This window comes from Dysidea avara, chromosome 4 (assembly GCF_963678975.1).
Source record: "Dysidea avara chromosome 4, odDysAvar1.4, whole genome shotgun sequence".
Taxonomy (NCBI): Eukaryota; Metazoa; Porifera; class Demospongiae; order Dictyoceratida; family Dysideidae; genus Dysidea; species Dysidea avara.
In genome coordinates this window covers 38077663-38102652 of record NC_089275.1, presented here as the reverse complement: position 1 = coordinate 38102652, position 24990 = coordinate 38077663, and the positions used below count along the sequence as shown (strand labels likewise).

General features: G+C 36.0%; 1 protein-coding gene and 1 long non-coding RNA gene across 4 annotated transcripts; both read left to right on the top strand.

The window, feature by feature from the left end:
- The first annotated feature begins 4442 nt into the window (after positions 1 to 4442).
- On the top strand, positions 4443 to 21671 carry LOC136252039 (uncharacterized). 3 transcript variants are annotated; one of them, XM_066044380.1, is made up of 11 exons: positions 4444 to 4767; positions 4810 to 4878; positions 4929 to 5054; positions 6360 to 6400; positions 6778 to 6861; positions 6921 to 6980; positions 7477 to 7749; positions 9441 to 9659; positions 15180 to 15422; positions 19729 to 19794; positions 19850 to 21671. In XM_066044380.1, the coding sequence occupies exons 5-11, from the start codon at positions 6813 to 6815 to the stop codon at positions 20626 to 20628; spliced, it is 1689 nt and encodes a 562-aa protein (XP_065900452.1). In that variant the 5' UTR covers positions 4444 to 4767; positions 4810 to 4878; positions 4929 to 5054; positions 6360 to 6400; positions 6778 to 6812; the 3' UTR covers positions 20629 to 21671. The 3 variants fall into 3 exon arrangements, with proteins under 3 accessions (XP_065900453.1, XP_065900452.1, XP_065900451.1); XM_066044381.1 differs by having other exon boundaries at positions 4443 to 4878; positions 6924 to 6980; XM_066044379.1 differs by having other exon boundaries at positions 4444 to 4878.
- LOC136252040 (uncharacterized) lies at positions 15660 to 19697 on the top strand. Its single transcript, XR_010699325.1, has 4 exons — positions 15660 to 17073; positions 17123 to 17306; positions 17356 to 17446; positions 17503 to 19697. It is a non-coding gene; the product is annotated as an uncharacterized lncRNA (long non-coding RNA).
- Positions 21672 to 24990: the final 3319 nt, after the last annotated feature.

The following is a 24990-nucleotide window of genomic DNA, read 5'->3' as shown; positions in this document are numbered from 1 at the left end:
AAGTCACCCTGTAGAGAGTTCAGCTAGAAGAAGTCACATTGTAGAGAGTTCAGCTACAAAGAAACTACCACGTAGAGAATCCAGCTGCAAACAAATCATCCTGTAGAGAGTTCAGCTAGAAGAAGTCACCTTTTAGAGAGTTCAGCTACAAAGCAACCACCATGTAAAGAGTTCAGCTGCAAAAAACTCAATCACCTTGTAGAAAGATCGGCTAGAAGAAGTTACCTTGTAGAGAGTTCAGCTACAAAGAAACCACCATGTAGAGAGTTCAGCTGCAAACAAATCACCTGTAGAGAGTTCAGCTAGAAACAAGTCACCCTGTAGAGAGTTCAGCTAGAAGAAGTCACATTGTAGAGAGTTCAGCTACAATGAAACTCCCATGTAGAGAGTTCAGCTGCAAACAAATCACCCTGTAGAGAACTCAGCTACAAACAAATATGCAGTGAAAAAGATCAGCTAGAAGAAGTTACCTTGTAGAGAGTTCAGCTACAACGAAACCACCATGTAGAGAGTTCAGCTACAAACAAATCACCTGTAGAGAGTTCAGCTAGAAACAAGTCACCCTGTAGAGAGATCAGCTAGAAACAAGTCACCTTGTAGAGAGTTCAGCTAGAAGAAGTCACATTGTAGAGAGTTCAGCTACAAAGAAACCACCATTTAGAGAGTTCAGCTGCAAACAAATCACCCAGTAGAAAGTTCAGCTATGAACAGATCACCCTGTTGAGAGTTCAGTTAGAAACAAGGAATCCTGTAGAGAAATCACCTAGAAGTATCACCTTGTAGAGTTCAGCTACAAACAAATCACCTGTAGAGAGTTCAGCTACAAACAAATCACCCTGTAGAGAGATCAGCTAGAAGAAGTTACCTTGTAGGGATTTCAGCTACAAACAAATCACCCTGTAGAGAGTTCAGCTACAAAGAAACTATTCTGTAAAGAGCTCAGCTGCAAACAAATCACTTGTACAGAATTCAGCTACAAACAAATCGCCCTGTAGAGAGATCAGCTAGAAGAAATTACCTTGTAGATAGTTCAGCTACAAACAAATCACCCTGTAGAAAGATCAGTTAGAAGAACTTACCTTGGAGAAAGTTCAGCTACAAAGAAACCATTTTGTAAAGAGCTCAGCTGCAAACAAATCACCTGTACAGAATTCAACTACGAACAAATCACCCTGTAGAGATCAGCTATAAGAAGTTACCTTGTAGATAGTTCAGCTACAAACAAATCTCCCTGTAGAGAGATCAGCTAGAAGAAATTACCTTGTAGAGAGTTCAGCTACAAAGAAACCACCATGTAGAGAGTTCAGCTGCAAAGAAATCACCCTGTAGAAAATTCTGCCAGAAACAAATTGCCCTGTAGAAAGATCAGTTAGAAGAAGTTACCTTTTAGAGAGTTCAGCTACAAAGAAACCATTCTGTAAAGAGCTCAGCTGCAAACAAATCACCTATACAAAATTCAGCTACAAACACATCACCTGTAGAGAGATCAGCTAGAAGAAGTTACCTTGTAGATCGTTCAGCTACAAACAATTCACCCTGTAGAGAGAGCAATTAGAAGAAGTCACCTTGTAGAGTGTTCAGTTACAAAGAAACCACCATGGAGATTTCTGTAATGAATATATGTGACCGGATTTGCGAAAAGGGGTCTTCCACACACATCCAATTCCGTAAATGTTGGAGACCATAACTCAGTGTTCAAGTAACATAATTATTAACCTGAACATTTCACCATGTATTCAGCTATAGTGGTGCTCACCACTGCCCAAATATCAAGGCAATAGCTCTTTCCAATCTGAAGTTATCAATTGTCAAAGTTGGCAAATTGGACCCCTTTTCGCAAATCCGGTCACATATGTATTATACAGTATATATAATTTGTACATTTACTGATAAAATATTTAAAGTACATCTACTTCATCTTTTCTTCTTCCTGTAGTAAAGAAAAAAACATAGGTTAAAAAAGTCCCAAAGCTGGCCATAGGCCGGCTTTGGGGTATACAAATACAAAAAGAAATGAAATCTAATCCAAAACAGCCAAGCTGTAAAAAAAGTGTGCGGCCCTCAGAAAGGCTATGGTGAAAAAAGATGTGAAATCCAAGGTGGCGGCCAAGAAATGGCTGTGATGGTAGGTTAGTGGTAAAAATTTTAATAACGACAATTCAGGTGAATTTTTGTGAAGCGGCACAAAAATTCACCTGAATTGTCATTATTAAAATTTTTACCACTAACCTACCATCACAGCCATTTCTTGGCCGCCACCTTGGATTTCACATCTTTTTTCACCATAGCCTTTCTGAGGGCCGCACACTTTTTTTACAGCTTGGCTGTTTTGGATTAGATAATATTATACTGGATAATGTTATAATAATAATAATAATATTATTATACTGGATAATGTTATAATAATAATAATAATAATATTATACTGGATAATGTTATAATAATAATAATAATAATATGATAATGTTATAATAATAATAATAATAATAATAATAATAATATTATACTGGATAATGTTATAATAATAATAATAATATTATTATACTGGATAATGTTATAATAATAATAATAATATTATTATACTGGATAATGTTATAATAATAATAATAATAATATTATACTGGATAATGTTATAATAATAATAATAATAATATTATACTGGATAATGTTATAATAATAATAATAATATTATTATACTGGATAATGTTATAATAATAATAATAATAATATTATACTGGATAATGTTATAATAATAATAATATTATTATACTGGATAATGTTATAATAATAATAATAATATTATTATACTGGATAATGTTATAATAATAATAATAATAATATTATTATACTGGATAATGTTATAATAATAATAATAATATTATTATACTGGATAATGTTATAATAATAATAATAATAATATTATACTGGATAATGTTATAATAATAATAATAATATTATTATACTGGATAATGCTGCTCATAAAGCCATCAGTTGCTCTCTCAGTGAATCTTTTTGGCATGATAGCACTGATTTGAGCACTTCGAGTATTTGGTTTGTCTTGTTCTTTTTTGTTTTTGCATGTGTGTTGTACTGATACAGTAGCTTATTTCATTTTTATAGCTTCCTTGCCATGCCTTTACTGTGCTTTTTGCATGTCAGTACAGTCACATGAGTCCAAGGTATATGTAATTGTATGTTATACTTTTGAATATCTTAATGATGGTTTACTCTCATAATATAAAACATTAAGTAGCTGCAATCACAATCAGAAGATCAGTATTGGGAGGTGTCTTGTAGCTGATCAGTAAAGTACGCACATACAAACATAAAGTGCTGGCCAAATAGCTATACTGTAACAGTGAAACCTCTGTAAACAAATTCCCAAATTATGGTCAAAAGACCTTGGGCAAACGGTTTGGTCCCAACATAACTCCATATTGTTTTCGCTCTGAAAGATCTAGATCTAGAGTCCATATTTTTTGCTCTGAAAGAGAGGCCTAAACTTCTATGTAAGCCCCAAAGTGTCTATTATAGAGAGGTTTCACTGTACTGATTTATGCATGCAGTTGATGGTAAAAATAAGGACCATAATTTATATACATTTTACTCTGGTTCCTTACAAGCGCAACAAGCTCAACAAGAATCTGTAAAACATAGCCTACGTATGTAGATATGCAAGAATTTGTTAGCTAGATATTATTCAGGGAACAAAAAAACAATTCAGTTATGTTTTAGCCGCAGGACCATATGTGGTAGAAATGGGGGTGCGTTAAAGGGTGACTATGGTCCACACTTTTATTGGAGCAAAAGATTGAGATACTCTAATAGAGCAGTCAACCACTCTAATAGAACAATCACATTTAAATCTGTAAGTGGCTATTTTAATTTTCCTGTAACTAAAGCGTAAAAACAGTCTACAAAATGCCATCTAAGCGCTGGAACATTTACTGGGGGCATACCCCAGACCCCTTAACGTGGCATTCTTGTCCATTGTATGGCTATGAAGCTATAATAATTGACAAAGCTGGCCCATGTCCATTGTGATTTACACTCCTTTGTACAAGTGCACATGCAGGCAGTGGAAGAGAAACAGGAAATCTGGGCTAGTATTGCTGCTGTTCTCGCAGATTATTTCACTAGTCTTATTCTACTGCATGACTGATACTGAAGCTAGAAACCACGTTATGTGACAACTGACTTATTACATTTCATTTTCTTTAAATACATCTGTGGTTGTATGCAGCTCTTTATACTCCAGCCTGATTCTTGAGATAATCATAATTAATTCAGCCACCGATTCATCTTGCACTGACTCCAAATAGTCTTGCCTGGCACAATTTTTCATCCATCACTTTAGGCAACTCATCCACAAAATATATATATATATATATATATATATATATATATATGTATATACAACCCGTGCTGTTACTCACAATTGAATAAATACACTTGATATATTATATCAAAACATGCTCATCTCAAAATTGCTTTTATTAGCACCTAAAAGTTTGATCACGTTTTGCTGTGGATTAAGGCTGACTACTTATGTATTTGATGAATGTTATTATCAGCTGTCACAATGAAATGTCACACTACAATGTATACATTTCTTGGATCTTGTTCATTACATTAGCACTGAAAATAATAATGTACGTAGCTACAAAGGTGACTTGGAACACCACAGCAATGGTGAAGAAGTACTTAATACAATTATGTATGTAATATGTTCAGTGAAGACATCTCACACCTTTACAAAAGCAAGAAGTCAGTCTCATATATTATAACTGAAGTGCACTGTATGTGTAGGGACCAATAGACTACCCTACTGTAACACAAGATCAGATGTTGAAGAATGATGTAGCTGCACTGCTTGAAGTGGGAAATGTTGTTGTGATTGTGAGCTATAATTGTAGCAATTATTTCAGGTTGAGAATCACAACATTTCTGAATTGAGATCCAAAGTGATGACACTAAGATATGATACTGGTGAATTGGAGAAGAAAGTAGTGCTGATATTACAAGAACTTGATAAGTACAGTAGAGAAGTAAAGGTATTATTGTATAACACTTATAGTCACTTGAAGTCATACACATTTGACGTGTTACCATATAGCCTAAATATTTCGAGGGGGGAAATTTTTGCTGATTTCACGGTTTTGAGGGTTATCAGCAAAAATCTTAGCCTTGAAACATTTAGGCCTCCATATAGTCTAATACATTGTTTACAAATCCACGAAAATTTTATTTTTAGCAACACTGGTCAACCTCGAAATATTTTCCCCTCAAAATATTTAGGCTATACGGTATATGCCGGACCTTAAGCAGTTTATAATAATAATTTTTAAAGTAACAGCAACATATATACCCATACTGTATTAGAGTACTGTATTCCTGACAGTCAAGCATTGTGCATTAAATTACATAACTCTACAGCCATTTCATGATGATACTGTACATCAGTTGAACTGGGTCAAGTGATCTTAATGAGTACTTAAGTCAACAGATTAGTATATGTAATCACACACATTTGAGTGCAATTAGGGAATACTTGTATGAGTAACAGTCAAAATTGCATGAGGTGAAGCTGAGTGCAATTTTGGCTGTCACGAGTACAATTATTCCATAATTGTACAAAAATGCGTGTGATTGCCTACTAATCACATAGTGACCACCCTTCATGGTTTGTAGTACACATCTATCCAGTTCTGTGTGGCCATTAACTTCTACCAGGTGATTGTATCATTCTTCTTTTTATTACATCATTTGTTGTTGCACTTAAAAGGCGAACATTTTGATTGGCTACTCAAAACGTCTACATTTATTGCATTTAAAAGGCTTCTGTTGTCAGCTTATTTGATTGGCTATTCATTATATCACTTTCTTGGTACACTTAAAAGGCTTCTGTGATTCTGCTATTTATTGGCTACTTTACAGTGCAATTACAGAAACAAGCCGTACGATTTGGGATTAATTGCATTCCTGCTATTGAGACTAATATATGGCAAACTAAATCACTATGTGATTATATGCAAAAATATGTAAGGTAGCTACCGTAGAGCTATACATACATGTACTTTATAATAGATAGGTTTACATTTAAATTGTCAGTCTCAATGCAGTTATTTCCCTGGGGGAGCATGCCCCTTGACCTCCTTAGTACATACATGCTTCACATGGTGATGAGTGTGCTTTACGCACTCACCTGCATGCCAATCCTTATATACATTTGAACTCCCTTTACAAATTACTAGATCTGCTACTGCCTCTACCAAGATACTGTACAATATAAGAACATGTGTGCATCACTAGCACTTTACTGCTGCACTTTACAGTCTTACATATTATTTTATCAACAGACAAAGAGCACTAGAGAATAAAGCAGCTCAATTTAAAGAAGGTATGCGTTCATACTATACTGAATGTTGGTAACGTGTAACACTAATAGTACACACAAATTCTAATAGAACAGTCATCTTGCCCTCAAAGTAAGGGGGTTAAATTTTTTTGCTGTAAACTTGTTAGTTGTTAATGTCAATGCATGTAGTATAGTTAGTGAAAGTTTTGTGGCTCTACGTAAGAGATTATGCTGAAATGCTTGTGAGAGTTCTTTTCGGAGGTTTTACATATGTGCACAGTTGTACACTTAATGTGTATGTAACTGCATTGGTTGGTATATGTATCACTTTAGTTCACAATTTTAATCTGTCCAGAAATACATCATGTACTCTTGTATATATGTAAAAGGTCTAATTCTCTATCAATATTATTTTTCAGAGAGAAAGGGACCACATCCCATTGGCAAAACAGATATGGGTGGTAGAGTACCTTTTACCATATCTAAACCTGTACTAGAACTAGGTAAGGATATGGACCTTTACTCTGTGTGTATGTGTACATACAATGTATATTACTTGCAGCAGCTAATGTTGATGATATTTCATCAAAGATATCCACAACTTCAGTGTCTAACCTTATAGGTATGTTATACTGTATTATGGTGTACATGATTTAAGATTATTGGTTGCATGCAGTGTATATCATATGGGTTAGTATGCCCTACTGTTGACAGTAGCCAGAGTTGAAACCAAGCTGGGTCATCCAGGTCATGAGTCACAGTTTGTCTTGGTCAACCAGATCTGACCTGGATTGGATCTTTAATATTAATTAGCTGGATGATATGAAAGTACATTATGGTCTAGCCTTGTAGCAGCCCAGCTTCTTTTGTGAGCCATGCTCACTAATCAGGGTTGCGCTCTGCATGGATTTAGTCGTAGCATTGCTTACAGTGAAAATAGAATAGTTTGGCAAAATATCTAGTGTAATACTTGCTCACTATCCTTGGTGAGTTACTTACGTACAATATAATGACTTGAAACTTGTAAAAGACTTTATGTACACTGAAGTGTAATTTGGATTGGTTTCTAAAATTTCAGTCATATGCTATTATAATGCACTGATAACAATCATCCACAGATTTGTCAGAGTTGAGGTCATGTTATGATGATATTATCAAGAACATGCCTGACAACTATTATGAGACTGTACAACTATTAGAAAGAGAATTGTGTGATACTCACATCTCATCAATATTTGAGTGTTCTCACTTTACTGCTGCTAATCAGATAATACTGGAGTGTCTTATGGAACAAGTGAATTGTAAAGAAGATATTTTAGATCTGTGTGAAAGATTATTGCGACTGAAAAATGCTTCCCAACTGACTACAATAACGGAAAATCTCAGGATGGGTGAGTGCAGCCTAGTGAATTTTTGTACATATATGCAACATGCATTCTACTGTTTACATGCCAGTTTTTGATTTACGTAAACTTAATTATCAGTGTAGGACTTTTTATAGTTTTGCGTTTAAGGATGTTATTATACTGGAGTGTCTTATGGAATGAGCGACTTGTAAAGGAGATATTGTACTTCAGATCTGTGACATTGTCACTATTCAAAAATGCTGTTCAGCTAGCTAGCATGGTAGATAGTCTTAATAAAATAAAGATCTTTTAAACCCGCACTATGCATACATGGTATGCAGTATGTAGTCTACTCTAAAACATCGCATCTATTTTTCTTAGACATAATATTTCTAAGAAGGTACCATAGAGTTGGGTTGCTAAGTGCATGCACTGATTTCCAGTACTTCCAGCTTTTCTTCCTATGTGTAGATTTGTGTCATGTTGAGCCCCATGTGCACTTATCATTGGACCATGTGCACTTATCAGCCATGGTTAATCATAAGAAATGTGTATGTACTTAAAATAATAGTAGACACATGCAAAACATATGAATAAATATACAGTATTTAATTTTTTTGCAATTTTAATTTTTAGTATGTAGTGTGTGCTGCATATGTGACCAGATTTTACAAAACCAATCTAAATCACACGTCAGGAAAAATCAAACTAATACCACCAGTGGATACGTAGCTACACCACCAGTCTATCGGTTTTGACCCTCAGCATTTCTCAAACTACTCAAGTTGGTTTTAACAGATGTGTTTTCTGGGTGGTGTAGCAAGCTTGAATAATGGCTTTTGGTCTTGTGAAGGACCTGGCTTCATGAGAACCTGTGGTGTACAGGTGGACGGATTCAAAGGATTGGACAAACATTTTCTGTGTGGTTTTTGCTGTATACGTACCAGCCAGGATCCAGCACAGCCCATGTATGGACTTCAATGGTGGTATACTTACCTCTATTTTGAAATCTAACATCTTGCTCACTGCTCTGCCCCCATCTCCCATCTCTTTGTGTGCACTTGTGACACTATACTTCGCTTGTACAAATGCTCAGATTTTCCCTTATTTGCTCTACAAGCAGCTATGACACTGTTCTTCCCAATTGCTTCATAGTTACAGTTACCATCTTCAAATTGATATATCAACTGCTGTTACATGTTGGTCTGACTCTCACTTGAATACAGCTGCAGTGGTAGTAAATTCCATTGCCTTGCCTTCTGGGGTAGAAATCAATCAAATGCAAAGCCCCATGTTGTGAAAAGTAGCCTTGGTCTCAATACTAGAGTTCAACCTTCCTCTCTGACCAAACCTTTACCTAAAAGTATTGGTGTTTGATCTTTACCTAAAAGTATTGGTAATTTGGTTGGTGAGGTGGGGTGGCTGTAACTGCATAGTCAAGTGAGAGCTAGACCAACATGTAACAGCACTTACAGTAGATGTCGTCAGGTATCCTTATCATACTCTACAGTTTCTTTGTCTAGTAGTTACCTCTTGCTGTTAATTTTCTGTACTTCTGTGTGAGTTCTCAGTTTGCTTTTGGTATGAATTTTGTCCTAAAAATTCTTAGGGTGCGTGTGTGAGTGTGAGGGGGTGCAGGATGCAAAAGAGAGGTTAATAGGATATAGAACAGAACAGTGTGTATGTCGGATAGTTGTATAGAAATGTGTGCACTTGCTCTTAACTTTCCTATGTAGCTGTAGTGCATAATCTGCAAACAGCACATCCACAACAGCAACAGCAGCAGCAGCACCACCACCACCACCACCACCACCACCACCACCAGAAACAACAGAAACAGCAGGAGAGCAAACCAAGTGGTCAAAATTCAGCAGGTCAAAGTCTGTTGTCTACCAGTAAAGATCTTGATAATAGAGTAAATACTATGAATCACAAGCTTAAAGGTGTTCACAGAGGTATGTATATGTATAGTATGTACATAAGTGTGTTATATTTGTGTGCATTACTATATGGTTCTTTGTTTTTATACATATCAGTAATGGACCCACAATAGTAGTACCAAAAAAACCAAGAACATGCATTTTTAGCTAGTTTTGGCCCTTTTTATAGCCCATGGTTTCGTGCTACTTATATGTAACAGCTTCAGTTTGAACATATCACCATGGTATCACCCTCACCTTTGAAGAAATAGTACTGTAGGTACTTCAAGCCTACAGTCAAAAAACAGTGCAGCTACTATTTAGGGGTACCGGTAGCCACTATTCTATGGCAACATTTATAGCATATACTCATCAAAATTGTGTCAACTATTCAGTAGCAATGTGTGAACAATTGAGTACATACGTAGCCTGAAATTATGGTCAAACATTTGCCATTTTCTGATCATTTCTGGCTAAATGTCTGACACATTAGAAAGTTTTTATACAGTACTATTGAATATGTCCGACCACATAACAGCATTTGTTGATCATTTCCAAAACATACTGTAATTTCAGGCCCTGCTAGTATGCATCCTTAAAGTTTGTCGGAATAGTGGTTTAAAGTATTGAGTAACTGTACCAGTAGTTTGTTACTGGTTTGTACTATATTATTACTGTATATTCCAACAAGATTTATGTCACACATAGAGCTATGTATGATGATATATACTAACTACAGAGTATAGCTAAGCATACTGTATGCAACAACTCACATTGCATTGCTCCTGCCATTTTAAGCAGTTTTATAAGTAGGCCAGGTTTGCTACAGTATATCACAAGCACTCCCATAGCGGTGAATGGGGGCGGTAGATGGGATATTGATAGCACACTAACATGTAGAAATAAAGTGGTGTATGATGTAACTGTCATAATGTGTCATTATCTCAGTTCAGTTGTGATGCAAAAATTACCAGGTTTTTGAGCCAGTCACATATTCAATAAGGACTGTTGTTATAAGAAAACTGTGTAGCTATTGTACTTACTTTGTATTTAGTAGCTCTAGTACATTTCACTATGATGTGTACTAAAAAAAACAGCAGATGAAAGGTATGGCTTCCATACGCATGTTGTAAAATTATTGCTTATTTTGTTACTGAGAATACTGTAACATACAGTCTATTTCATCTTTCTAGTGGTCTTCTACTAAGCGAGGGTTTTACTCTATACTAGGATACATTTATGTGATGATTTGACCATTCCTATTTTTCATTTCTGGCTTCCAATTCCACAGTTTCTGATTGCCCCTATGAGTTTGCCAATTTTGGCATTAAGTTAATGAAGACTATTCATCATTACATTACTTAGTAGAAGTAGTGTATGGCTGGCTCAATTGGTATCAATAAACCATGTGCACCTTGCCAAGTGCTCGTTCATATGAAACTGCCAACTAACCACAGTACATCTGCTCTTATACAATAACCTTGAGATACTCTAATAGAGCAGTCAGTCAAATACTCTAGTAGAACAGTTGTTAACCTATTATTGACTTATTAATGTATTTGTGACCCGGTCTGCGAAAAGGGCTCTTATAGCCTTTCCAATTGCATATATATGGTAACCCATAACTTGACTGGTGAATATGGTACAAGCCTACAATTTGGTCACTCAACAACCCTAACCTGGCAGTAGCTGTGGGTGTAATTACATGGTGATAGCTTTAGTAGATTAGGAGTTATGATTAGCCAAACATGGATAATTGAAAAGGCTATAAGAGCCCTTTTCGCAGACCGGGTCACATTTGTGCATAAAACTAAAATTTTTAGTCCTGAAACATATGAAATAGCTCTAGCTTCTGGGGGTACACCCCCAGACCCCCTGCTCCATATACCTACTACCTTGGTGCACCCCCTCTTTGCCAAACTCTGGATCTGCCCCTATAAGTACAGTACACAGCCTTCTTATAACAAAAGTCCTTGTGACTGGCTCCAAAACCTGGTTAGTTTTGCATCACAACTGAACTGAGATAATGACACATTCTGACAGCTACATCATACACCATTTTATCTCTACAGTCTGATTTATCCATCTTTACCTTCTAAGCCCAGTTCGTACAAGCCCATGGAAACCTGTAGTGCTGATCTGTTGACTTTGTATGACTGTTGACCAGTCCAGTGGGCACAACTGTCTGTGATTGTGTATTTTGAAACTAATTACCATATAGCCTAAATAATTCGAAGGGCAAATGTTTCGAGGTTGAGCAATGTTGCTAAAATAAAATTTTCGCGGATTTTCAAACACTCCCAAAATGTATTAGACTATATCTAAATATTTCAAGGCTAAAGTTTTTGCTGCTAGCCCCCAAAACCGTGAAATCAGTGAAAAGTTTCCCCCTCAAAATATTTAGGCTATTCGGTATACAGTGTACATGCATACCCTTGGGTCTTGTTACAGAGACCACTCTGTACAAAGACCACATTGTAATTTAATAATCCCAAAGATAGCTAAGACATATTTAGTGACCTTATTAATCAGATCATGTCATGGTCACCTCTTCACATAGACCACCTCTTTACATAGACCACCCCTTTTATTGTATATTTGTGATAAGTTCCAAACATGTATTTTATGACTCATAGAAAGATCAGTATCATCTCCCATATTTTGCTTCACACTTCACTTAAGTCATCTGTACCTTTATCACTTAGTTTGTACCAAAATATGTCATTTATTTATTATTTATTTATTTAAATGTTTTTCAACACACAGAAATTACAACAGTATGTAGCATTACGTGATTATTATATAGGTTGCACTATTTAGTGTGTTGAAGGTCAACCATACGTACACTGTAAATAGTGCATGGTTAAGGAGGTTTGCCCATGCAATGTATGTGTAGATATACTATAATAACCTACCTTATCAAAGAAAAATGAGGAGATGACCTTAAGAGGCTGACCTGGGTATTAATAATAAAGTTATGAAATACATGTTTGGAACTTAGGTATTATTACAATATGAAAAGTAGGGTTGGAACAAAACATTCAGAAGCTTCAAAACCTTTGTAACCTTTGAAGGTGATTTCACCCCTAAGCTTTGTAACCTTTGAAGGCGGTTTCACCCTTCCAAAGCTTTGTAACTATGGATACTGCCATGTCTAATCAGTCAAAAGTTATGTGCTTCTTGGAAGCACGCAAATACCAAATCATGGGATATTTGTAGTCTAAGCAGTTGTACTAGAACCTGTACTACAGCTGAAACAAAGTGTGAAATCATAATGGTGTACACACATCAATTATGATCATTACTTACTAACATGACATAAAGTATTGAAGATTCGGTGGCTTTCTTGCAAGAGGTTAAAATTTGGCCTTTTTTCCAGCCCTAGTGAAGAGGTAGACTTTGTACAAAGGTGGTCTTTAAAAGGTGACCACTAAGCAAGGATTTTACACTTACATGATGATTTGAATCATTTTCATTTGTTACCAATTTTTTTTTCGAAATCGTTGATCTACGCACACACCATTAAACTAGACTTTTCACTATGAATGGATAGCTACACCACCACACTACACATTCACATCATAGCCATGCCTCTGAGTTGCTTTGGCTGCTTTTTATGAGTGGATGTGTGCCAGTCACTGGGAATGCTCTGGCATCTTGGACTACCACTGGCCAGCTGGAACACATGGCTAGAGGCATGGACACCCTTTGACAGTTGCTTATCTGATTTCTATGTGTATTTTGTTCACTATGAGTAGCAGAGGTGGTCTTAACAGCCTGGTATTTAGGGTGAAGACTTCATACGTATGACTTGCTCAGCCATTTTCTGTTGTGTACCAATTGCTCATCCCTGTGTTGCAGATTCCACTGTGAAAAAGTTGCTGCTATATTAGTAGCTTGTTAAACAGTATGATTGGCTACATTTCAATTCACAGCTTTGGTCTTACTAAGCTATATATACTGGATTGAAATGTTTAAATTCACATATCTCACAATCTATTGATGTGCATAGATCAACGGTTTCCCAAAATTAGGTCACATTTTCTGTTTCCAGTTCCACTCTACTGTTTCTAATTGCCTTACTTTCATTATTCAGTACCATGTGCATTAACTAAATAATTTTACCAGATGAATTTTTTCCCCAAGATTGGAACAAATTGCCCTTGAAATCAATAGGTGTTTGCAATTAAGGCTGAACCTACATGACTGTACGTACAGTACATGATGTTATTATTTTTGTAGTTATAGTAACTACTGCAAATTACAATTAATTGTGTGGTATTTATAGTTTTCATTGGCACTGTGATGTTACGTACATCTATCTGGGATGATATCAGTAAAAAAATTTCTTTTCCAGTTACCACCAATCAATCAATCAAATAATCAATCAATCATTCATTCAATCAATCAATCAATCATTCTATCAATTTATTGCAACCATATGTGCCTCGGTATGTTTTCTCCTATTAATAATATGACAAAATAGGAATTGGAGTTGGAAGGTAAGATGAGAACAGCAATATCTTCACGGTGCCTTGGTAGTATTGGTTAGGTACATATCACCAAGCCCAATAATGCTTTTAGTGTGACCTGAAATGCTTCCAATAGGTTGCTACAAACTTTTAAAAGAAATTCTTCAGTGGAATTTTCTACTGACTGACTACCTGACCACTGACTGATGCCTTCAGACAGGGTATGGGCTTAAGCTTTCACTGTTTGATGTCGCTTCAGCCTGACAGGTGTCTTTTGGCATACCGCAGTACATACAATACATGCTTCATTAACTTACCAGTGTCCTTCTTTGTGTCCCATTTATCTTTACTGATAGCACAAGGTGTCGATTTGTAGTAGCGCCATATGATAACTTTCCAACTTTTGTAATGGGAATTATCAGAGTTTTCCATTGTGATTGGATTGATTGCAGAGATCCCTCTTGTAGTGTTCTTTGTTTGTACTGCTGTGTAATGGGCTGAACATAACAGAAAACAAAGCATAACAGCCACTTCGTTATTTCAGTAATTGATAATTGAGGCGTTTATTCATGACCATTCTTTTTTCTAGTGCGGTTTGTGCTGGTTCACCAATCATAATAACATTAAATAAAAATTTTAAGTTCAATTATGGGTCAAAGAAATAAAATTTAGTTAAACAAGGGCCACCTGATGATCTCAGTCATGTGTATATGGATTAAATGCCCACTAATAAATCTTCAGGTGTAGGTGACCTCCCTTGTTTCACTACTTTTTAATTCTTTGATCTAAATCAAACTTAAAATTCCTGATTTTCCTTGCACTTATAAAATTACTACCCTGCAATGCATTCATTCAAAAAATTTAATATTGGTATATGAGTACGGATTTTTCTTAATTTTAATGCTAGATTTGAGATTAGATACAATAAAACTTTTCCATGAGGATACTTCTCATATTGCATTGTTAAACAATGAGCATTTTTGAGGATGCCATTCACAATTTCTCTGGATTCCCTACTATACAGTACTATTATGGTATTTGCATTTATATAGTTTGTTTTCTGTGTGCATGTTTGTACCTGTAGGTCCTGAAGAAATAGTAACTCCTAAAGATTTGGTAAAATGTGCAAAGCAAATTGCAACTAAATGGAAAAACATTGGTTATGAGCTAGGTTTAGAGCCTCAAGATATTGATATTATAGCAGCTGATAATCCTACATCATGTGAAGAGGCCTGTAAATCTATGTTGTTCAAATGGTATAGAAAGAATGCTCAACCCACATTTGGAATGCTAGATAGGGCAATAAAAAGTTGCAAAAATATTTCAGGTACGTACGCAGCTGCAAATTGGGCATAGTGCAGTATGTATGTCTTATATGACTAGTATTATTAAAAATTATAAATTTAAAAATAAAGTAGGAATCCAAGTGATAAAAAGTAGTGAAACAAGAGAAGAACGATGGTAGCTATTAGTTTCGCGTGGCCAGACCCTTTCCGCGCAGCCGCTTATCGATTGGAAATTATAAGCGCCGCGCTACAAGGGTCTGGAATAGTTCACATACTTAAAAATATCTACAATCCCCAGTGGTTGGGGAGTGTAAATTGGCTCACGCGATCCCTTAATCGCCAAAGTAGTCTGATTACTGAAGTAAGAGCTGAAGAAGGTCCCTGGGGATGACGAGTATCGATCCGTGTGGGTTTTGCCTTCTACCTGCTACAGAATCTTCAAAAAGTACGGCTGAATAAAGACAAACAAGCTCAGTTCATCTCGAGGCCAGGAAAGTAGGCGAAAGGCTTTAAGCGGATTTGCCGATCAGAACAGACTAAAGATTCAAGGGAACACACGTTGTATTCTGTACCTTTGTATCTTAGGTGTTACCCAGTCAATCAATTGTCACCAATAACGTGTCGAAAAATTTCATGTTCACGAACTATTCCAGACCCTTGTAGCGCGGCGCTTATAATTTCCAATCGATAAGCGGCTGCGCGGAAAGGGTCTGGCCACGCGAGACTAGGTAGCTATTACAGCATAGCTTGGTGGGAAATCCCTACTTTGGCATGGTATAGCCATTAATTATTTTGTGTTGTTGTTGTTATTGTTATTATCTACTTTACCAGTTAGGCACTGGAGGGTGTACACAGAAGGCAGAGCCTGTTCGAGGTGTTCAATGCCAAAGTAGGAATTTCCCACCGAACTATGCTGTAATAGCTACCATCATTCTTCTCTTGTTTCACTACTTTTTATTGCTTGGATTCCTACTTTATTTTTAAATTTATAATTTTTAATATAGTAGTTTGTTTAGTTTTTTTGTTAAGGTATTATTATTATTATTATTGTTTACTGAGCAGTCAGCCCTGCTGGTGTGCTCAGGAATCACATAAACAAATACATTAGGTACAATAATATGATTGGAGTCTAGCTGTAAATAGATCAGTATCTGCAATTTCAATTGTGTCAGTTGGTAGTATGTTCCACTCGTTTATTGTTCTTGAGAAATAGCTGTTTTGGTATGCCGTGGTGGATGAGGTAGGTAAAATATAGTGAAGATGGTGGTATTGTCTTGTTGGTCGTGTTTTTGGTAAGTAATAATGAGGAATTTGGAGTGATAACTGTTGGTAGTGTATCTTATGCAATATTTGTAACCTAGATAATTTCCGACGAATTTGTAATGTAGGCCATTTCAGCTGATCCAACATTAGAGAAACTGAACTGAATCTGCCATAGTCATTCAACACCCAGCGCGCTGCTCTTCGTTGTACTTTCTCTAACTCTGAAATATCTCCAACGTGGTAGGGATCCCAGACAGCAGATGCATACTCTAGTTGTGGTCTCACCATTGTTAGGTAAGCTGATTCTTTAACTTGTTTTGAACATTTGTTTAGATTGCGTTTTAAGAAATTGAGTGTTCTAGATGCTTTATTGACAACATTTGATATGTGAGGTGACCAAGACAGTGATTTATGAATTAAGACTCCTAGGTACATATGTTGATCAGATATGTCTAGTATGTGACTGTGAAGTGTGTAGTCGTAAGTGAGTGGTGATAAGGATCTCATGCAACGTATAACTGTACATTTACTAATATTGAACTTAAGTTGCCAAGTATCGGCCCATTCTGACAGTTTATTTAAATCTTCTTGAAGTCTGTTGATGTCTTCTACACTATTGATAACTCTATAAAGCAAGCAATCATCAGCGAACAGGCGGAGTGGTGAGTTGATGTCTTTAGTTATGTCATTTATATACAATAAGAACATTAGAGGTCCAAGAACTGTGCCTTGTGGTACCCCAGACATTACCGACACTGGACTAGAGGATTCACTATTTAAAACAACACACTGAGTACGTTGGGTAAGCCAAGTTTGGATCCAGTTATAAGTACTGCCATTAATTCCATAATATCTTAGTTTGGTCATTAAGCGTTGGTGTGGTACTGTATCGAATGCTTTAGAAAAATCCAATAGGATGATATCTATTTGTTTCTGATGGTCTAGAGCAAAGGATATGTCTTCTGTAAGAGTAATTAGTTGAGTTATGCATGAATGATTAGATCTGAACCCATACAGCTAGCTATAAACATGTGACTGTTCTATTAGGATGACTGCTGTGTTAGAGTATCTCGAGGCAGCCTGCAAGATGTGTGCTTGCCCAAAAAGGGGCGTGGTTTCGATCGATTATAGAGTATGTCGAATCAGCCTTTCAAATTGAAGGTGTGTGGTCACTAAAATCCAGCTAGTGCCAAAAGGGGTGTGTCATCGTGGTTTCAATCGATAGATCGATAATGCGTACAATGAAGAATGGGCGTGACCTTGTGACCTATCGTGAAGCTATCTAGCTAGTACCAGTACCTCCATACAGTACCCTCCGTCATAGATCATATCAGTAAGGAATATAATCTATTCCTCTGTACAGTAACGTAGTCTATGCGCCTTAAATAATCTTGTGGCGTCTATTAGCTATGCTGCTTAAAGAAAGTGTTGATACGGAAAATTTACGCCTCGATATGGTTTCGTTGGATGAAGAAGACAAGCAGCCTGATTGAAGATAAAAGAAAAAGACAAGGCGCAGAGGGCACACACTCGTCGGAACCCCAAAAGGCACATCCCACTGGTGAGTTTGCTATTGTTGCGTAAAATGGTGGCCGTGCACTGCTTCGTTTGGCCTCTAGGCTTGCGACTGTGATCAGTCAGGCAGTCAGGCAGTCAGTCTAAAATTCAAAGTTTTGGCGATTTTTAAAATTCTGTATCCGGCCACCTGTAAGAGTTTTGTTTTATTTAATGCTGTTTTATGTATTATATGGACTAGTACTATTCTGTAAAGGTGATTTTCGTCTCGTAAGATATCTCTAGGATGATTTTTAAAGGCGCGATTTTGGGCGGCGCGCGAAAATTTCACATGGATTCCTACTTAAACGGTACGACCGTACCGTTTGATATTGAATAGTTTTGTGAATGACAGGTATACAGCTAAAAAATACAACAGCAGGTGTCTTATAGTCTGGAGCAGCTGCCCCTTCACTATTTGTGAAGGGGTGGCTGTACCAGACTAGGTGCCTTATTTGATTCCTTTGTACCGACTCAAGATACTCTAATACAGCAGTCACCCTAATAGAACATCCATGTGATATTCTGATAGAACAGTCATATGTGTAAAATAAATGTGTACCGATAATTGAATTGATTAAAATATCGGACACTGATATGGTAATTTTTACCAATATCGGTATCGGTACAGAACAGTAGGAGGACTGATATTGTTATACAGTAGCAATCTAAATGGATTATATAATTGTTTTCTACGTCATCCATATGGCTGTTTAGTGCCATATTATTTACTCTGTAACCAGCGCTATGCTATGAGAAGCCATACAAATACACACAATTCTCGTTTGCTGCTGGAAAGCTTATCACAGTCTTTTAGTAATATAACAAAGGAAACTTGTTGTACAAGCTTTCTCACAAGCCATTGAAATGCGGAATAATGCAGAAATATCTGTTTAAAACTTCAAGGAATTATACATAAAAATGTTTGTGGGCACCTAATTGTCTAAATTGCACAATAGAAACACAAGCTACCACCACAGGCAGAATATAGCAATGAATACATGCACATGTTACAGGTAAATGTGCATTTTTGTTTGCTTGAAACTGTGATGTAAATATCGAATCATTTATCAGTTATCGGCTTCTTTTGGTGGCATCAATATTGGATATCGGTACATGCCAAAATCCCATATCAGTACACCTCGAGTGTAAAGCTGTATGCTAGCCATAACAAAAAGAATTATTATACTTTAAAGTTAAAATAAACCAGGGATCCAAGCAATAAGTAGTAAAACAGGAGATGAACGGTGGTGGTATTACAGCATAGCTCAAAGGGAAAATCCCTACTTTGGCATTGGGCAAAATAATTGTTATAGCTAACATGTTAATGTAGGGATTTTCTCACAGAGCTATGTTGTGATACCATCATTCATCTTTTGTTTCATTACTCTTTATGGCCTGGATCCCTACTTCATTTTAAATTTAAATATATACAACAGATGCAGCATTAACTGATGATTGTATTGTTATTTATTTCAGCACTGCATGATTACATGTCAGTAATGCTGCATAATATATTCTATTTAAAAGGGTTTAATTTCCAACCACCTCCACTACTTCCACGGAATCATATTGAGCGACATGGACTTCTCAAACGTATGGTAGATGCACTTGTACAGAAGAAACATTAATGTGAACCTACTTATTACAGGAATGGCTGGTTATGGCAAATCAACCTTAGCAAAAGTTTTGTGTCATCAGTCGTCAATTAAGAATCACTTCTCTGGTAGAGTTGTATGGATTCAGTTAGGACCAATACCAAAAATGAGACCAGTTAGTATGTTGTTACTAATATATAGCAAGTTGACAGGAAAACAATGGACTCCCATTGCACCTAGTGTGCAAGCAACTCTGACAGATGAAGAAACTCTTGCTGGTTTATCAGAAGCATTGCAAACCCTTTGTAGCAGTGAAAATGTTTTAGTAATTGTAGATGATGTGTGGGAAGTAGAGGATGCATGTACATATATAGAGACTTTCTGTGGCTGCAAAATTGTGATTACTACACGTAGAAAAGATTTTACACAGTTTTTTGAATGCAAACATGAAATTCTTGTAGAAGGTATGACAACAACTGATGCTATTGACTTGTTAACTATAAAAGAATTTCAACCTGTAAATATTTCCATAATTGACCAACTCAGCCAGCTTGCAAAAAGGTTATATTACTGGCCACTACTATTAAATCTTGTGCATGGTCAATTTCAAATGCACTATCATAGAATTCCTAATATTTCCTCGGCTACTATCATAGAAAATACATCTCAAAAACTTTTTGATTATGGGCTGACAGCATTTGATCCAAGAGGAATACTGAAACATCAGAAGGAAATGGCGGCCACTGCATGTATTAAAGCAAGCCTGGATTGTTTAGAACAAACTGATTTGATTAGACTTGTCAAGCTAGTAACAAGCTATCACATTTGGTAATATTTTCCCAATATTACTTTTACGTGATCTATGGAATTTTAATTTAGAGTCAGTGAATGATTGTTGTGAAGCATTGTGGTCTGTGGGACTTTTGTCGTATGCTGAATTACCTTACATTACAGATGCAAAAAGCAATCATGGTATTGAAATTCATTCTATTATTATACAATACATATTTGACAATGAATCAGATAAAGCATTTACCAACCTTGATGATTTGGAGCATGCTATGAAACATGATGTATCATCATTTTACAAATACACAATGGATTATATGATACATTACATTATTGGTGATTCAAGTTTTAATGTTATGTCTTATATCAACTTCATTGATTCAATGACTATACTCAAAGGGATGGCACTGTATTTACAAATACTACCCAAAACTGTGGTAAAAGATTTTCCGTCAGAGAATTATACATATTTTATAAAGCTTAAGAGAAATACATTTATGAAGATTAGAGAAGTATACAAAAACATTGTTTCACTTTTAGACAGTGGCAAAACTGATGAGGCGACTGCAATAGTAAATAAAGAGGTAGATGATTTCCAGCAGCACATACAACAGTATGTCTCTGTTGCTTTTCACCAACCAATCAATTACAATTTTATGAAATCAGCTCTGAAAAACTATTTTAAACTCAGAAACAAATTGCTAGATTGTTTTATGGTCTACGAACAATACACAAGAACAAATAGTTAAATCGCTGGATGATTATTGCAGTCATATGATGTTAATTCCAGGTTGTAAAGAACTTGTTCAAGATATATCATGCTACATTGATGGAAATGCTGTTGTAAGAAGCCTGGATCAAAGACGAGATATTAGGGATGATGACTTAAGTACTGTGAGACAAAGTTTGAGAGAAGAGCGTAGTGCTGATTGCTGTATACTGTAAACAATGATATCACGTAATATGTTTTAAACAGTACTGTCAGTACTTTGTGTAATGTAGGCTATTTATGTACATTCTCTATACTGTACAGTGTAAAAAATCTTAATTAATCAACACATTAATAAATTAATAGTGATCATGAAAGCCTTCATTATCTGTCAGAAAATATTAACCGTTCATGACAATTTGGAAATATAAAGTCCAAAGATGTCTTCAGAGTGACCCAAAGCACTTTCAATGAGTTTCCTTGACCAAATTTTAGTTCAGCCAAGTTCAACTATGGCTAACATTATGCACTTTATTTCTTCAGTGTTGAAGGTCTGAAACATACCTATACACCTACTGCAGCTATGTACAGTGCATTCATTGTGGACTTACCTTCAGAGATGGAGGAAGCACATTATATAGTTCCAGTTCTAATCCTTTTATTAGTGCTCTATGTGAACTATTATTTATTTGGGATACCACACTACATAATCGGTTCTCATGCATTTGGAAAGGCTCTTCTTTTGTTAAGTTTTATACTTGCTGTAACCTATTTTTCTTTTGTCCCTTGCATTTATTTCTGTATGTATAATAACTTTGTGACTTTCTGCATTTGCACTCTTGTATATGCAAGCACAGCCTTTCAGGGAAACACTGTCTTCTTGACAAATTAGATGACAAATAAGGGAGATGAACTTGATGAAGCCTGAAAGTACAAAAATGTTTTGCTAGAGTGCACCACCAAGCAGTATAGACATGTGCTGAAGGAGCCACACAAGCTGAGATCTGGAATCCCAGACCTGTAGCTAGGAAGGTTCTGAAGAACACCTTCTTGGAAAAGAGGTCCACAGTTTCAGTAAAAAAGATCCACAATTTTAGTGTACAAGTCCAAATTTTCAGCAGCAAAAGTCCATTAGCTGCAGTTTACTATTACCAATAAGTAGCAATATCATGCTAAATTAAGTGCTTCAAGTAGCCTGTAACACAAGTTCGAGATACTCTAATAGAGCTAGCAGTCAACCACTCTAATAGAACAATCACTCTAATAGAACAGTCACAATTACATTTTCTTTTAAAAGCTGTATGTATAACCTATTATTAATTTACTAAAACATATCAAGGTCATCTAAACTAGAGCTTTCATTAAAATATAAAAAAAATGATTGGGTAAGCTCCCCCGATAGAGACCCCATGAATAGCATCCATGTTTCAACTCCATGAAATGTGTAAAATTTAAGGCACTCTTTGTTCTGCTCCACTGCCCCTGTTCATCATGAGAGAGCATTCAATCTTTCCCATTCTTATTCACTGTGACATTCCAATATTAGATACATGCATGTACAGATGGTATAGTTACAGTATACTCAGCAATAGAGATATTTTTCCAGATGACATTCATACAGCACATATCTAAAAAAATTGTTATTTATCTTCACTGAAATGCCACTAAATTCATCTTTTTAGTACCTATTTTTAAATAACTTCCTGGGGAGTGGCCATGCCCCCAGACCCCCCTAGTGTCAGCATGCTTCATATACTGGGTGTGCTTCACACATCATAATGTAATCTGCATCATACTATTGTGGTATTAAAAAGGTCCACTTTTGTTCTAAAAGAACCTACCATTATAAAAGTCTGGCTACGGCCTACGGCCCTGAATCCTCTTCTGCATTTAACCTGAAACAGTACAATGCAGGCAGTAACTGTGATGTTCAAAATGGACACCTGCAAATACATTGGAGAATGGAAGGTTTGGAGATTGAATATAGCACAATAGAAATCTTTTAGCTACATTAATATTCTCCTGCCACAGCTATATCATTACATGGTATAGGCACTACAAGAAGCCAGGAATAAATGCATGATATAGTGTTAACATTGTGTTATATAAATTCTCTTGATAATGACAAAATTCTTTGGAGTTGTTTAGTATTTAGTATGTGGCTAAGACAACAATGCAGTCCCACTATCATGTAACTATCGAATGTCAGCAAGTGTAAATGTTTGTCACTCCATTTGGTGAAATGGGAAGTGGCTAAGCAGTGGTCAAAAGCCTCATTCAGTATTCAGAAATTTGTAGGTAGCTAGATAGATTGTCAGTCATATAATTATATATAATATAGCTAATAGCTACATATATGCATAATCATTTCTGTATCTAAGTTAATATGGTATGGTGTTGATTTAGCTAGCTACATTCTACTCAGCAAAGTTATATATTACCAAACATGCTAGTGCCTGGGTTTGATCACATTGATCATTCCGAGTCTAGACCTGACATATAGGGGGAAGGCACATGCAGCATGAATGTTGTTGTATGGCTGTAGTGTAATAATTAAAGTAGTGGACCCTCAGAAGCTGCAGGATTTTTGTGATATAATGGCTGTAAAGTGGCTTAAAATTGATGTTTATACTAGCTAAAAAACATGAAATATGCAAGAACTATAACAATGCCACTCTATAATGCAACCTTTCCCCAATTGACAAATGTAATAGCTATACACATGCAATCAATGGAGGTCTAAATTTTGAGGCAAGGATAATCTTTTCACTGTTAGCCAAAAACCTTGAAATCAAACTCCCTTGAAATTTTAGGCCACTGGTACCACTTAATTTAGTCAAATTGACACAGGCTACTTTCACTTCCCTCGACCATCCTTATTGCTATAGCTATAATTATAGTACAATAGGGCACCAACTGAGATTTTTACCACCTCCCACCAGAATCAACTCCTACCACTACTCCTTTTTTCCTTCAACAATTCAATGATGGAACAATCTTCCGGAATCTTTAATTACAAGTGTAGAACCGGCATTTTAAAATCTTTAGCTACTATGAGTTGAGCAAGATAATATTTTCGAGGTTGAGAAATGTAGCTAATAGCGGAATTGCAAATGTAAATAGACTATCTAATCAAAAACAGCCAAGCTGTAAAAAAAGGTGCGGCCCCCATAAAGGCCATGGTGAAAAAAGATGTGAAATCCAAGGTGGTGGCCAAGAAATGGCTGTGATGGTAGGTTAATGGTTACATTTTAATAACAACAATTCAGGTGAATTTGGTGCCAAGACCAAGCGGCACAAAATTCACCTGAATTGCCGTTATTAAAATGTAACCATTAACCTACCATCACAGCCATTTCTTGGCCGCCACCTTGGATTTCACATCTTTTTTCACCATGGCCTTTATGGGGGCCGCACCTTTTTTTACAGCTTGGCTGTTGTTGATTAGATATCACTTCTTTTTGTATTAGTATACTGCAAAGCTGGCCTATGGCTGGCTTTGGGGCTTTTTTAACCCATGTGTTTTTTTTCTTTACTACAGGAAGAAGAAAAGAACTTAAAGAAGAATTTTAGTACTTCAATTATTTTTGATTTTATTAGTAATTATACAAATTATATACATATATTTATTACATGCTCATTATTCCCCACAGGATTTTTTTGCAGCTGATCTCTCTACTGGGTGACTTGAAATGT

Bases quoted from the DNA above. Each gene is read 5' to 3' on its own strand.
- LOC136252039 (XM_066044380.1), top strand. From the start codon at position 6,813: ATGGGTGGTAGAGTACCTTTTACCATATCTAAACCTGTACTAGAACTA. The intron at 6,862-6,920 runs GTAAGGATATGG...TATTACTTGCAG, and splicing joins TAAACCTGTACTAGAACTAG to CAGCTAATGTTGATGATATT. The intron at 19,795-19,849 runs GTATGGTAGATG...TACTTATTACAG, and splicing joins GCGACATGGACTTCTCAAAC to GAATGGCTGGTTATGGCAAA.